Source organism: Lagopus muta, chromosome 6 (genome assembly GCF_023343835.1).
Source record: "Lagopus muta isolate bLagMut1 chromosome 6, bLagMut1 primary, whole genome shotgun sequence".
Lineage (NCBI taxonomy): Eukaryota > Metazoa > Chordata > Aves > Galliformes > Phasianidae > Lagopus > Lagopus muta.
Genome location: NC_064438.1, coordinates 49,619,246 through 49,632,757, shown reverse-complemented (window position 1 = coordinate 49,632,757; position 13,512 = coordinate 49,619,246). Strand labels below are relative to the sequence as shown.

At 42.9% G+C, this 13,512-nt stretch overlaps 1 protein-coding gene across 3 annotated transcripts in view; it reads right to left on the bottom strand.

Moving 5' to 3' along the window:
* Window positions 1-4,390: 4,390 nt before the first annotated feature.
* Window positions 4,391-13,512, bottom strand: part of RCOR1 (REST corepressor 1) — an 82,716-nt gene continuing 73,594 nt past the window's right edge. For all 3 annotated transcript variants that reach the window (XM_048947970.1, XM_048947971.1, XM_048947972.1), the window contains 4 exons: window positions 12,799-12,876; window positions 12,041-12,098; window positions 11,284-11,513; window positions 4,391-8,777 (listed from right to left, as the gene is read on the bottom strand). In XM_048947970.1, the coding sequence (XP_048803927.1) occupies window positions 8,736-8,777; window positions 11,284-11,513; window positions 12,041-12,098; window positions 12,799-12,876 (408 nt within the window). In that variant the 3' untranslated portion in view covers window positions 4,391-8,735. The remainder of the gene's footprint in view (window positions 8,778-11,283; window positions 11,514-12,040; window positions 12,099-12,798; window positions 12,877-13,512) is intronic.

Genomic DNA, 13,512 nt, shown 5'->3' with positions numbered 1-13,512 from the left:
AATTGCTCCTCTACAACTGTGCAACATTAACTAAGTTGTTACTGCACAGGCTGGCAATCCAAGCCTTACTTGGGCATTGTTTGAGGACTTAACCTCAGTGGAAAGGACACACCTAGTGCAGACACCTAGTGCAGACAGCACTGCTATCACATTGACATTGCTGCCCTCCACTCTGAGCTCGCAGGTGAGTTAATGCTAGAATTAAGTCAACAGCAATAAGCAGAAATTACAGCTTGCTCCTCCTCCATGAGCATATTAATGATTCTGTGCTGTGAGTCCCCCCAGGCGCACAGCCTTTACCAGGTTCTGAATTTCCAAACAAAGGCTTATTCTCCTGAGTGTTTACGGGCATTAAGTAAACATTACAGTTTTTAGTGAAGTGCAAAGACATTTGAAACCATCTCAATTACTCAGCTTTCATTTATGCAGCACTGTGACCTCCCCATCCCAGGAGGCTGGAGGAGCAAGGCTGAGTTACTAAACAAAAAAAATCCACAGATGTACCTTTGCAAGAAAACAGAAATGAAGCAACGACTCCACTACCCTTTCATAGAATCACAGAATCATTAAGATTGGAAAGAGCACTAAGATCACTGAGTCCAACCACCAACCTATGCCAACCTGTGCCTGTGACAGCTGTGATCCAGGATATGACCACCTCCAGTGGGCAAGGAGCTGACTATGTATGCATATATGTACAAATTCCCTCCTCAAAGATCTCCCAAAAGGTTCACCAACCAACAGACACAAGAAGAGGCACCAGACGCCCTCTCCACTTGACAAAGCATTGCTGGAATCTCGCTGCTTCATCCCTTTGCTGGCAGGGCACAGCTTTCCTTGTCAGTTTCTGCTTGACCTGAGACACTAACAAGATGCTGGCAGGTAATCATTTAAAACTGCATTTGCTCTCTAAAGATGTGAAGTTATTTGCTTTTCCCAGTCCAACTCGAACTGCAAACTGTGGCAAAGCTGCTGAAGAGGCTCAAATTAGACTGTACAATTTAGTATCCGTAAGCACAAGCAACCCATTGCGGGAAGACTTGCAAATTTAAAGCATTAAACAAAAATAGCTCAAGAAACCCAGCAGAAGCTAAGGAGCAATTAATTAATTTGTATACATCAAGTTTTCTCCTCCTATTTCAGAAGGTTTTCTAAGCATCGGGAGCCAGGCAGAAAGGACAGTGACTCTCACATTACCGCAATGAACTAAAGACACAAGGCAGTTGATGGTTATTTATTACACTTCCTTTTCCTTGGCGCCGGATCGAGCCACAAACCTGGAGCCGTGGGCAGATCCCAGCACTCACCGCTAACGATGCACAAAAATAAGACAGGAGTTCCTCCTGGAGGAAGAGAAGCCATCCATCCATGCCTCGGGCTGCAGGCAGCGCTGGTAACAAATCGCTTGACTAGTTTATCTTCCTTATTCCCGCATCACAATTCTCTCAAACTGTTTTTCTGCTTTAAGTCCCAGCGTGGTCCTGGGTCACTCAGTGGAAGTCAAGCCGAGCAGTGCTGTGATGGAGCACAGCCTGGGGATCGTTTGCTTCCAAGCGTGGCACTGCTGAACCTCGCCTGATTAATTGTGAAAGCGGGATCTCTACACAAATCGTTTTAAAGGAGAATTTGATTAAGCTTAAAAGGTGTCTTCTAGGAATATTTGTGCCAGCGAGACTTGATCACACAGGGAGAAGACGCAACAAAGGGAAATTAGCTTGAAGGAGAATATCCAATTAACTGCTTTTTTTTTTTTTTTCCTCAGCAACATTAATAACAGAGCGATAAAACAACATTCTGAAATCCAAACAAATCTCTCAGCACAATATACCGACCACAAAGTCACTTAGGCATCAGCAAAGCAGTCCCTAAAGTTGTATTGGAAAGGCCAAAGATAATGGAAAATTCATACCAATAATTTTATCGGTAGTGAATTTGAGCAGTCCTGATTGGAGGTGTTTCAAGAGAAGTGGGACAGACGGCCCAAGAGAATAAAAAGAAATTGGGTTCAGTGAGGCTTTTCCCCCTCAGCACAAGTATATTTCCAGAGTTGATGTACGGTACCAAGTCACAGCAGTGCCAGCTCTGTTAAAATTTGGGACCCTCCCAAGGACACCCTTGTCTAGAAACTGTAGGAGTTCACAGAGCTGGCCCACACTTCCCACCCTGCCTCGTGGCAGGAAGCAGATTTACTCCTCCTTCACAAGGAATAGCATAGGACAGGAGGGCAATCATAGAATCACTAAGGTAGGAAATGCCCCTGTGATTACCTACTCCAACACATCCTCCCACACCACCACACTGCCCGCTAACCATGCCCCTCAGTGCCACATCTCCCCAGTTCCCGTCTGTAGGATATGGACTCTCCCACCTCTCTGGGCAGCCTGTGCCAATGCTTCACCACACGGGATCAAGGAGGACAAGGACTCTCTGCAGGAAAGCAGGACAAGAAATTCAGTTATCAGTGGTGGAGACAGACAAGCCTATGGGACGTGCCAGGCTGCAGTTTGGGGAAACTCAACACTTAGTAAGTATTGAAAACAAAATAAACAGATTCCTCCAAACCAACCCTTCCTCAAATGAATCATTTCATCTTATGTGAAGACAAACAAACAAAAAAATCCAGCTGGAGACACAACACGGAGCGTTGCCATGCACAGGTCCATCACATCCCCATCCCCTCCTGGGAGCATGGCCCATCACCCACAGCTAAGGCAGAGCCCCGGGTGGGAAATGAGCACTTTCAGGATGTAATGCATCAGATCAGTTTTCAACACATAAATTAGGACTCAATTAATTACACCCTAGAAAAGCTTATTTTTCTCTAAGGGATTACGGACAACAAGCTCGGCAGCAATAACCACGCGTGCTGATGAGAGATTGACTAGTCTGGCACAAGCCTTTCTCTGCCAAACCCACCGTGCCCACTCTTCTACTTTATTAATCCACCTCAGCCTCCTTTCAATCAGGAGAATTCTAAATCTTGCATGCACAAGGTAATAAAGAAGACTGCAGCTGCCTGGATTCATCTTTTCCTTTTGGATATCAGCTCACTTTTGTCAGACACACCAAATCATCTTCCACTGTAAAAGCATATTCAGGTCCTGCTAAGCCATACAGCTCCACGTGCTAGGTCTGACAAAGTACGTATCTGCTCTCCCAAAGCATGCAGATGGACAGAAGTTCCCCCCATTTCTTAAATTTCTTGAAGTTTATTTCACTTCCATTATCTCACACGCTGTCTTCCAAACTACCTTAGAGAAAACTGCAGCAAAACATCCATCCAAAATGAGAACAGCTCTTCACCTCTCCCTTAAGTTATCTCTGGTTGAACACTAGCATAAGCCAGATGACATTTGTCAGCTTTCTCCTCATTCCCATTTCCTGATCTCCCCAATGCTGAGCAATTCTGTAAGTCACTGCTCTTTGCTGCCATTTTCTAGGCTGGGTGTGCAAACTTCAATGCAAACTTTCCCGCTTCAGTAAGGGAAACTTCCAGGTGATGTCTCTATTTTTTTAAAGTTCTGACATTCTGCATGTCACTGCCCTCAAGATTTTCCCTTCTTGATGACTTCAGCAACAAGCTCCCTTCGTATTTTTGTAGTAATTCCCTCCCCAGTCCTCCAGCAAAAGCAAACAATTCTCCTACAAATGTCAGCAGCCTTTTTTGTTTGGTTTTTAAGATCACACACCTTGTTTACCATTTACTAAAAGCAACATCAGAGATGACATTTCTTACTCGTTCACAGATGGTGCAGCAGCCAAGCCAGACCACGGTCTAGAAGGGAACAAGACAAAGGGTTTGATGCCCAGTTTTCTCTCCAAAAGGACACTGTTTTACAGATTCTTTATGGAACAAAGACCACGCTTGTTTGGAAGCACATTCTTGGGGAACACAAGTTTGCTTTACCTTTGCTTCAGGCAATTCCCAAGTAAGTGTCCGGGCACAGTGAGCTCCGGGTTTCTCACCTCCGCATACCGACTGCTCCTCTTGGTTTCGCTTGGGGTTGGGGAAAGCGTGTGGGCAGAAGGCAGTTTGTTTTGAAGTTTAGGGGCTGAAGGAGCCACGTCAAAGAAACCCCACTGAAGAAGCAGTTGCCTCCTTATAGGGCTGGGACAGCACTCTCCACCACCAGATTACAGAGATGCTTTTCAGTAGAACACCCTCAACTCCCCAATCTGCCTGCGCTTCCACACCACCAGGCCAGTCGCCATCCCCACCCTCTTTGCTTTTTCATACATGAAGACGTGACTAATTGCTGGCCCCACACTTTACTGGCACTGCAAACCCACAGCTAAGGATGGGGCAGGCCCCTGGGTGGTGCCCATGGCCAAACATGAGAGGCAGCTGATGGGTTTCTGAACGGCGTTTTACATCAATCACATTTTTACTACATGTTTTATTACATCAATGGCTTGAAAAATTTTTTATTTGATGTCAGCAAACATTGGAAATCATAGAAAAATGAATTATGCAGAATTTCACAAAGGAATTTACCCCACTATAATTCCTCGTACAGTAAAATAATTCAAAACCAAATGTTACCTTTCAGTGGCTAAGCAGTTTTATAATGCTATGAACATTCATCACAGTAAGTGTGCTGAATAATAGAAAACAGGCAAAAAAGACATTTAAAATATTACTTACAACAGCATTATTACAACATACTTTCTTTAAAATCCCGACGAGTATTTTATCACTTCAAAAGCTATACAGCATTTCCATTATATTTGCAAACTTAACCTTATACATCTTTTAAAATCTTGAAAAAACTTCTTTTAAGCAATCTATAAGCAGTTAACAAAATTGATAAAATCTACATAATGGAATACTATACACTCCAGTATAAATTTTATTTTAGGAGAATATGAATGTAAACACTCATTATTATACAACATGCATAGACTATACTGACCTTCCATCTTCTGAACTGTAACTTTCACTGCAATTGTGCTTTACTATCAACAGGAAAAGCTGCATTAATCCAGGGAGTGGCAGAAAGTATTTGCTTTGGGGGCATTGCACAAGATCGCTAGATTTTGACTTGCTGAAGACAAGCTGGAGCTAAGAACTTTTTTTTTTCTTTTTTGTCTTTTTTTTTTCCTTTTTCTTTTTTTTTAAGAGTAAGTATCAGGTCATCAAATGGGGTACACACAGTTTTGTACAGGCTGGAGAAAAAGAACGCAATTATCAGAGAAATCTCTTAGGACTCTTTTTGCGCTTCACTGTCTTGGGGATGGATGGTGACAAACCCAGTGTTGGAGTTAGTGTAATGCACTGCTTGGCTCATATTTGGTGTGCAAGAATACCGACAGCATTTCAGCAATTCAGAGAGTAGAAACTGAAATTTAAAGTGACAATGAGCGTATTTCATTACGTAACGTTTCAGATGTCTTTGCACAGGAAAGAAAAACGTTCGTCAGGACGTTGCTTCGAGAGAATAAGAGTTTCACTCTTGGAGCATCTATTAAAAAAGTGTTCTAGTGAATATTTATGGGGACATCCTGGCTGCAAATTCATAAAAATATATTAGGATTCCATTATCCCCATCGGCATTAAGTGTATCCCGACAACCACGGTGGCTGCACCACCAGTTATGGCTGCTATAGTCTTACGCGTCTGATTGTACATTGTTGCTACACTGTTAAGCACAACTGAGGCGTGTGTTTTTTTTCCCTTGGTTGTAAGATTATACTACAAAAATTGATCACCGTTTCAAACCAGTTAAACACGCATATTCAAGTAACAAGGTTGTTTAATGGATAAGTGGAAAAAAGAAGTTACCTAGCACTTTACACAACTACGTAGAAATTAAATAGAACAAATGAAATTTGTTTATGCATATGCAATACACTTTTATATCTTTAAGATTTCTAAAACTAAAACTTAAACTATCATTTTCTTTAACCATACCATATTTTGCACAATAACTTATACTTAGGAGAAATTATTTCCCATTTTCCACAAAATATATATAATTATGACATTCACATTGATAGTTTAAGAAACAAAATTTAAGTGAATATTCTATCTTATGTAGTTATCTTTGTGGACCCTTCTAATCAGAATGCAACCAGTTGATGTAGCTAATGCTTGATCCATTTTTAAAAAGGAAGAGGGTCTTCACCTAAACAAGACCAAACCATCTGAACTTTCAAAAGCTAAAATGATTTTATCGCATTTAAAAACAAAGAGAATGTAAAAAAACTAAGCCTTTAAAATACAGTGCTATTATATTGTACGTCTCAACTACAGTAAGATAGCTGTCAACTGAAAAGTAATTGAACAACTTTTTTCTTCCTAATATCACAAATTATACACGTTTCCCCTTACCCCTTGGGGATGAAGCCAAAACACAACTTTTCTGATTGTAAGATGGACAGATTTGAGGGCAAAAACTGAGAAGTCCTCATAGGTAGCTCAGTGGCCAGCAGGAGCCCAGACTGATGAGCTCCACCAGCTGGTATGATTGCACAGTCCCCTCACACTGGCACAGATCTGTCTCTGCACACTGATATCAGCAGGAAGTTTAGCACTAGGGTGCTTCTAACGAGCAGCACTGCTTTGCACCACAACTGTCAGCTCAGTTCACAGTGCTGTTTGCCCACCTTTAGTCCTACCTCTCGCTGGCTAACCGGTGTCCTATCCAGCAGCTGTAGGACCAATGGGATGCACACAGGTCCACCTTCAGAGCTGCCACTTCACACAGACAGATGCAGGGATGCTGCCACAGACTTGGGTCACGTAAGAGACTAGAAGTTTCCAACAGAAGACAGGGAGTGGTTCCCTTCCAGCCCCTCATCAACTCTAAGGATCTCTCTGGAGCTGCCACAATGAATACACTCAGAAACAGCTGCAGAAGTGACAAAAACAGGCCCCTTTGGGGCTAAACACTGCAGCACATCCGAAGAAATACCCACCTGCTCCTTCACCTGCATGTCACCACTCGATATCTGATGATGAATCACTTTCCCCACAAGAGGAAGAGACAACCTCAGAGGTAACTGAGGCCACCTCCCTGCCTTTCCTTGGGCTGTGACCACTGAGAGATGTCACTGCAGCTCTCTGGCAGCCAGCTGGCATTGACCTAGCTGCTTTACATACAGAAATCTGAGCCACCGCAGCATGGCCCAGCGACTCAAGCACCAAGTTGGGGCTAGACCTGAACACTGCACCTCAGCTGTAGGGCAGGACAAGAATAGCTCACTCCAGGTTGCATCAGGAAGCTGGTGCCGCACACTGCTGCGTGCTGTCCTGACCCTAATCCTCTGTAGAGGAAGAGAGGCAAAGGTCCATTTCTCCACCCGCGAAGACACCTGTTGGTTTCTTCCAACATCATTAAATTAACCATTTTTTAAATGCTTTGTGACTAGTGTTGTTTTGCAGCTTTCCACCAGGCAAGAAGTAATACTGCTTCTAGCTCCTCTAAATACTGTCTGCTCGGCAGCCAACTGCCTTGCTCAAGGTGCAAAGTCCTAACACAGGACTTCCAAGAACAGCTCCAGCTCAAGCCAGCTAGACAGATCACAGCACAGAGGGCTGGCGGTTCTGAAAGCTGCGTGCACCAAGTATTTGGAAAAGCACCTCTTAGATTTTAAATTGCATATTTTGGTTCAGAACATGAAAGCGACTTGTGCTTCAGAGGGGTTAAAATGGCCAATGAAATTAACCCGGCTCTTCTCCAATAAACTTCCAAGAGACCAAAAACTACTTGAAGGTTGAATTTTGCTCTCCAACCCTTGCCCAGACTTCCAGTGGGAGAAGTAGTTTGATGTCTTTGGCAAACAGCGCCCTGAAGAGGGATGAGACACTGGGACTGGAAGTGACCTATGGTAGCCAAATGTAAAAAAGGCACATATTCCAAAAAGGAGAGGCACCAGAGAAAGTTGTTTTGACTTAATCCCACAGAAGATCAGGAAAAAGAAAGTTGTGTAGCACTCATTTAACAAGTTACAATGCAAATGCTGAATGCCAGGGTTTAAAAAGCATATCAAACAGTTTCAGGTTACGTTTTCCCTTTTGCACTAAATAAAAGCCATTAAAATATACAGGAATAAAATGCTCATTTAGGGAGCTTTCTATGAAGCAAGAACACACAAATACAGTGGAAAGAATTGCACACACCAGCAGTGTAACGATTACTTTTACAACCTTGGAATGACCAAACCTTCGAGATAACATTTCCTATCACTTTGCATTATTCAAGATTGCTTGTTAACATGCCCCGTCATTTCAGAACAAACATGACACCACTGGCATGTGCACAGGCCTCTCCTTTATAGAAAGCTCACTAATAATAGTGTCATCGTAAGAATACACAGGAAGCAGAGACCACAAGGCCATGCAGCAATACGTACTTATACCCTACAGACCAAGTATTATAAGAACTCCTAACATGTAGAGTTACTGTGGGGCTGCCAAGGAGCTCCTTTTGTTTTGCAGGTTGGTCGAAATTACAGACAGGTGTTACTGGTTCTAGAAATCCCCATGCTCAAGCAGGACGTTGATGCGATGGAGAGCTGAGCTATCTGGGTGCATTTGAAAGAAAGTGGAGGCAGTATGAAGGAATGAGGGGAGATTAAGGCAGATGTAGCACAGGACTGGAAGCGTTTGCCTTTTTTTGGTAATAGCTGCTTGTCCACAGATATGATGCAGATGGCTGTCTGAGGTTTGCTAATACCTGATATCCTGGATAACACAGTAGTCAACACAAATTGTTCTAGGCTACAGCACCTTCTCATGAAGCAGATGCATATCTGACATCAAGAACAGAAGTAGCCTGGAAGAAAGGAGGAAGGGGAAAAAAAAGAAAAAAAGATGTTTAGTTCACAAATGAATATACACAGGCTTTTTCTTTTATCTTCAAACTTTACCCCAAGTACTGAAAGCAACAAGACAGCCAAACCTGGCACATGGGGAAAATCACAACAGGTTCCCCTGTTCTGTACCACACCAGGATTAAGACCAGACCCAAGAATGTCTCACCTTCCCACTTCAAAGTGGGGGGAGGGCGGAAGAAAAGAAAAAAAAAGAAAAAAAAAAAAGAGGAACTTGCTATGAAAACAGACCAAAGGGGAAAGCCCAGAAAAGTCAGAGGGCTGACAAAGCTTTTGTTAAGCTGGGGCCAGGCAGACAACACATGCCAGAGGAGACAGTACCTGAGGCACTGCAGCATTAGGCCAGCTACATCATCTCCTGCCCACCCAAGCAGCTTGTGAAAGAAGCGCTCTTGAGCGCAGGCCAGGAATGCCCCTCCTAGCCCAAAGAGATCGCTTACGTGATAATCCAAGTCCACTCCTCATGCCCAGAATCACTCTGGCAGGCACCAGTGAGCCAGCTCCTTGCAGCACTGTGCTTACATTACCTCTGAAGGCAGGAGCTCTACGTTGAGCGGCAAAATTTAGGTCTGATATGCTCAGAGAACTCAGTGGGCATTAGAACTCCACCACGAGACACCCTTGTGCCCCCTACTCTGGCACTGCTACAAAAAGCTGAGGGCTTAGTAATTAAAATCCTCTTCACACTGCCAGCCCTTCCCTCCTCCCAGCAACAGCACAGCAGTTCCTACCATCCAGAAGAGGATTCATTGAGAACCAGAAGCCACATCACACGGTGCTAGTTTATAGCACATGCAGTACGTCACGGCTGGCAGCTCCTGCCACCCTGCGTCAGCCTGGTGCAGACAAGCTGTCCCTATCCCTTCCTGTACTGCAGGCACAGTGTACTGTTATACAGTATCTTCCCTTTATCTGGGCTCTGCAACTATTCCCACCAGCCTGTTGTTTTGCTCCACTTTCTACCAACTCAGCACGCGCTCGACTCCAGCCGGGGTGCTTTCCGTTAGCGTGAGCACTGTAACTTCTGTCCCAAAGACGTATCACCAGACCTTGCTGTCATGCCTCCAGTCTCCTTCCTCCTTCTAAGCCAGCTTGTCTGGAATTCACCTCATTCCAGGATTCAAACACTTAGCTGCAGCAACAAACACCAGTTCCTGCCATTAGCAGACATTTGCTTTCTACCGCAAATGAGGCACTCTTTGGATCTTAGCTTTGAGAAGCAAGAGTGCATTTGAAGACAGAAAATCCAATGGCTCAGAAGTTCAGCACTGACAAGGAGATACAGCTCTACTGGTCACAGGAAAAGGCAATGACATTGGCTGTTTCAAAGATGGCTATGGACTAGTACACTTGCCTCTTTGCTTCTCCTCCAATTCCAGAGAAACAGGACAACTTCATTCCCCTCCCTCTAGGAATGCACGTATTTCTGAGTTTGGTTCTGTTCTTATCTCTGGACCCAGCCCTTAGACATAAGCATCTTAGGAGAGCATACTACTAGGATTTGTGAAGCAATGAAGTTCTGCTCTCTGAGCATCTGAACAAGAAGCAATCTACAAGTGAACCAACCACAATCAAGGCAACTTAGGAAAAAATATCCAGTAGATGGAGAAATCTTACAATTATTTTTATTCAGCCCGTGCCAGACCAAAATTTGCCTTTTACTGTTGACTGCATTTGAGAAGATGCAGCTTTTACACCAAGCTGCCTTGTAAAACTAGCCCCAAAGAAGCCCTTGATCAGATTTTATTTTATTTTTAAGCATACAAACCTTTAAGTGCAGTTTTCTTTTGCAATAATGTGTCAATATTACATTTTTATAGCCAACTTCGGTATTCAAACCAATCTCTTAGCCAACTTTAAGCACGCACTGTCTTTCGAAAAATAGTACCTCAGTGAGCCTCCATCAAGGAGAGCAGAAAGGCTGTTTCTAGAATGCCTTCACAGAAACTGCTGTAAATTCAAGGCAATCTTGCCGCTAGGTAATTCCAGAACAAACAGTATCACACACTTCATTGTTTATAGACTTCTTCCCTTCCCTCAAGTGAAACCACTCCATGATCAAAATGAAAGACAGCTTTGCCTCAGAAGTCTGTGAGGTCTCACAAAGCCAAACCTAGAACAACTGCTCGGAGAACTGCGTGCAGGGAAAACATCCAAGTCACATAAATACCTATCAGGTTTCAGCAGCAAGAATCATTAAAATGTCTGCGTACCGATGAGATACCATCAGAGGGCTGCAGACTAAGTGCTCTCTTTCCACTTTCATATACATCTAGCATTTCCAAAATCAATGTTGGGATCTGTAGAGCTGAAGCAAAATCATCTCAGCTGCACTTTATTTATTCTAGAAATAAAAACTGACTCACTGAAGATACACACACAAACCCCTCTATATGTATATGAACTGAGCTCAAATCGGAAACTTTGTCATTTTTGAATGGAATTTACCTCGTCTTCCTCTTCAGACATTTTAGTGGAATTATCAGGGGATTTTACGGGCTTCTGGCTATTGGTTCCATTTGTCTCCTCTTTGCCGTGTTCTGCCTCCCATTCCTGTAGAACTTCGTCTATGTTGAAACGACGTCGGTAATTTACAAAAAAGTTTTTCACTTGCACCACAGATTTGTTACCAATCACATCAGAGATTGCCTGAAAGTCTCGTCCATATTTCCTGATTGCTAAAAGCATCAAGAAGAAAAACAAAAGTGAAGTGTTATTTTCACAAAGACTACAAATCAGGCTCGAGTCACAGCAAAAGGATCCAAAGCTGAACTTCTGCCTAGTTTTCAAGTCCTTCTCTGATTAAACCAGCATGAAACAGTCTCAGTTGTGCATGAGGCACAATTAAGACTAGCCCCGCAGAAGGAAAAGGAGCTGTAGCAGACAGGCAGAATGAAATCTAGAAGACCTGTGTAAATCTGGCTGTATTGCTTGAGAAGCTGCACAGACAAAGAGCAAAGCAGTGACGCAGCAGAGTTTCCCTTTCAGAAAGCAGGGACAAGCAGAGATTAGATGCAAGTGCTCATATGGTAAAACACATATTGTTGAGGGAGAGGCTGACAACAGTTTCCTTGTTCAGTTCTGTTTTTTATGCATTAATAAACAACATCAAAATCCTTCATTAGCTGCTGCACCGAAACAGCTATGAAATGCAAGAGATTTGATTATAACCTCCTGAAGTACAAATACACTTGTAGTGCCATACCTTGCACAGCAAGAAGCTGCTCATCTGTGGTCCAACGTGCATTAAATTTCTGAACAACCTAGATGGCATAAAAAATTCAGATAGCTTGTATTAACATAACCAGCAACTTCCACTTGTAATTGAGTTCATAAAAGCCTCACAAAAACACAGCAATTAATTCACTGTTAGTCAAACTATCACTCATTTTAGTGGCAGCACTGTTTCCAAAGAGCTGCATGTGGCATCTATTCAGTTAACTGTGACACACGGCACCTGTAAGTCACCGGATGATATAAAAAGATAGGGAACAGTCTCAGCAGATAACCAAGAGCCACAAACTCTTCAGAAGCACCTACTTGTCTTTATCACAGGCACCCTCTGTAATCTTGGTCAAATTATTTCCATCATGAGGTGCCAGAGTTGGAAGAAAAACAGCAAAGCACTGAGTGCCAAGAGAAAGGACAGGCCGTTAATGTACCTCCTCATTTCTCAGCACATAGAGCAAATCACATCTCACAGGTGCACGGGGATACAACACTGAAAAAAAATCTGGGATACTAGTACTTCTGCTAGAAACCATTTGCACATGTAAAGCATTGCTCCTTCTTCCCTCTCATCCCCACTTCCATTACATGACAACAGTGAACACGGTGTAGGTCTTGATTCACCCTGATAAGAAGGCACTGGTCCTAGCTGACCAACCAGAAGAACAGCCCTGATATGGTGATACAGATTAGCTTTCATCTCCACAAGAAACAAGGGTCAGAAAATGATCCTACCTCTGGAAGTCTGTACTGTTCTATCCCACCTTCAAGTTTTTCCTTGAGAGCGCTGTTTGTCTGTTTGATATTTTGAATCTGTAAAGAAAATTTAATCTCTTTAACAAGGATGAAGACCTTTGGCAGGCCAGCTTCCAGCAGCCCCAGGGGGAAACACACCACCTTAGCATCCTGCTTCTCATCACCTATCTTTCCTGATTAAAACAATTATTTGGAATAAAGGAATGTAGGTGCAATTACAGTATTAGAAGATATTAGAAGACCTTGTTTATTTTATTCTATCCTACCTGCAACTCGTTTGGAGCAATAACTGCTCCAACTTCCAGGTCTGTATAGAGCCCAGTGTAAGATGAAAGCCCTGTTCACAGCAAGTAATGAATCAAAAACTGCTAGAGAGCTCTGCTTCTCCCAGAGCGCCAAGAAGGCTTCAGGCCAAAATACCAATTCTATTAAGTTTAATAAAGAGCTTGAGCCAGATCTCTACTTTAAAAACACTGAAAATGTTCTCATCCAGGAAACAGACTCATGTAGTAAACCTGTCTATACTAATAGATATTTGAAAAAACATTTGTTCGTACCATTTGTCCATAACCATTTAAAAGACAGATACATCAGATTAACAAAAGGTATGTAGGAAAGTATGTATGATGCCTGTCTAGGAAAGAAGAAGAAAAAAAAAAAAAAAAGCACGTTGGTCTGTTCCAAAAGTGCCAT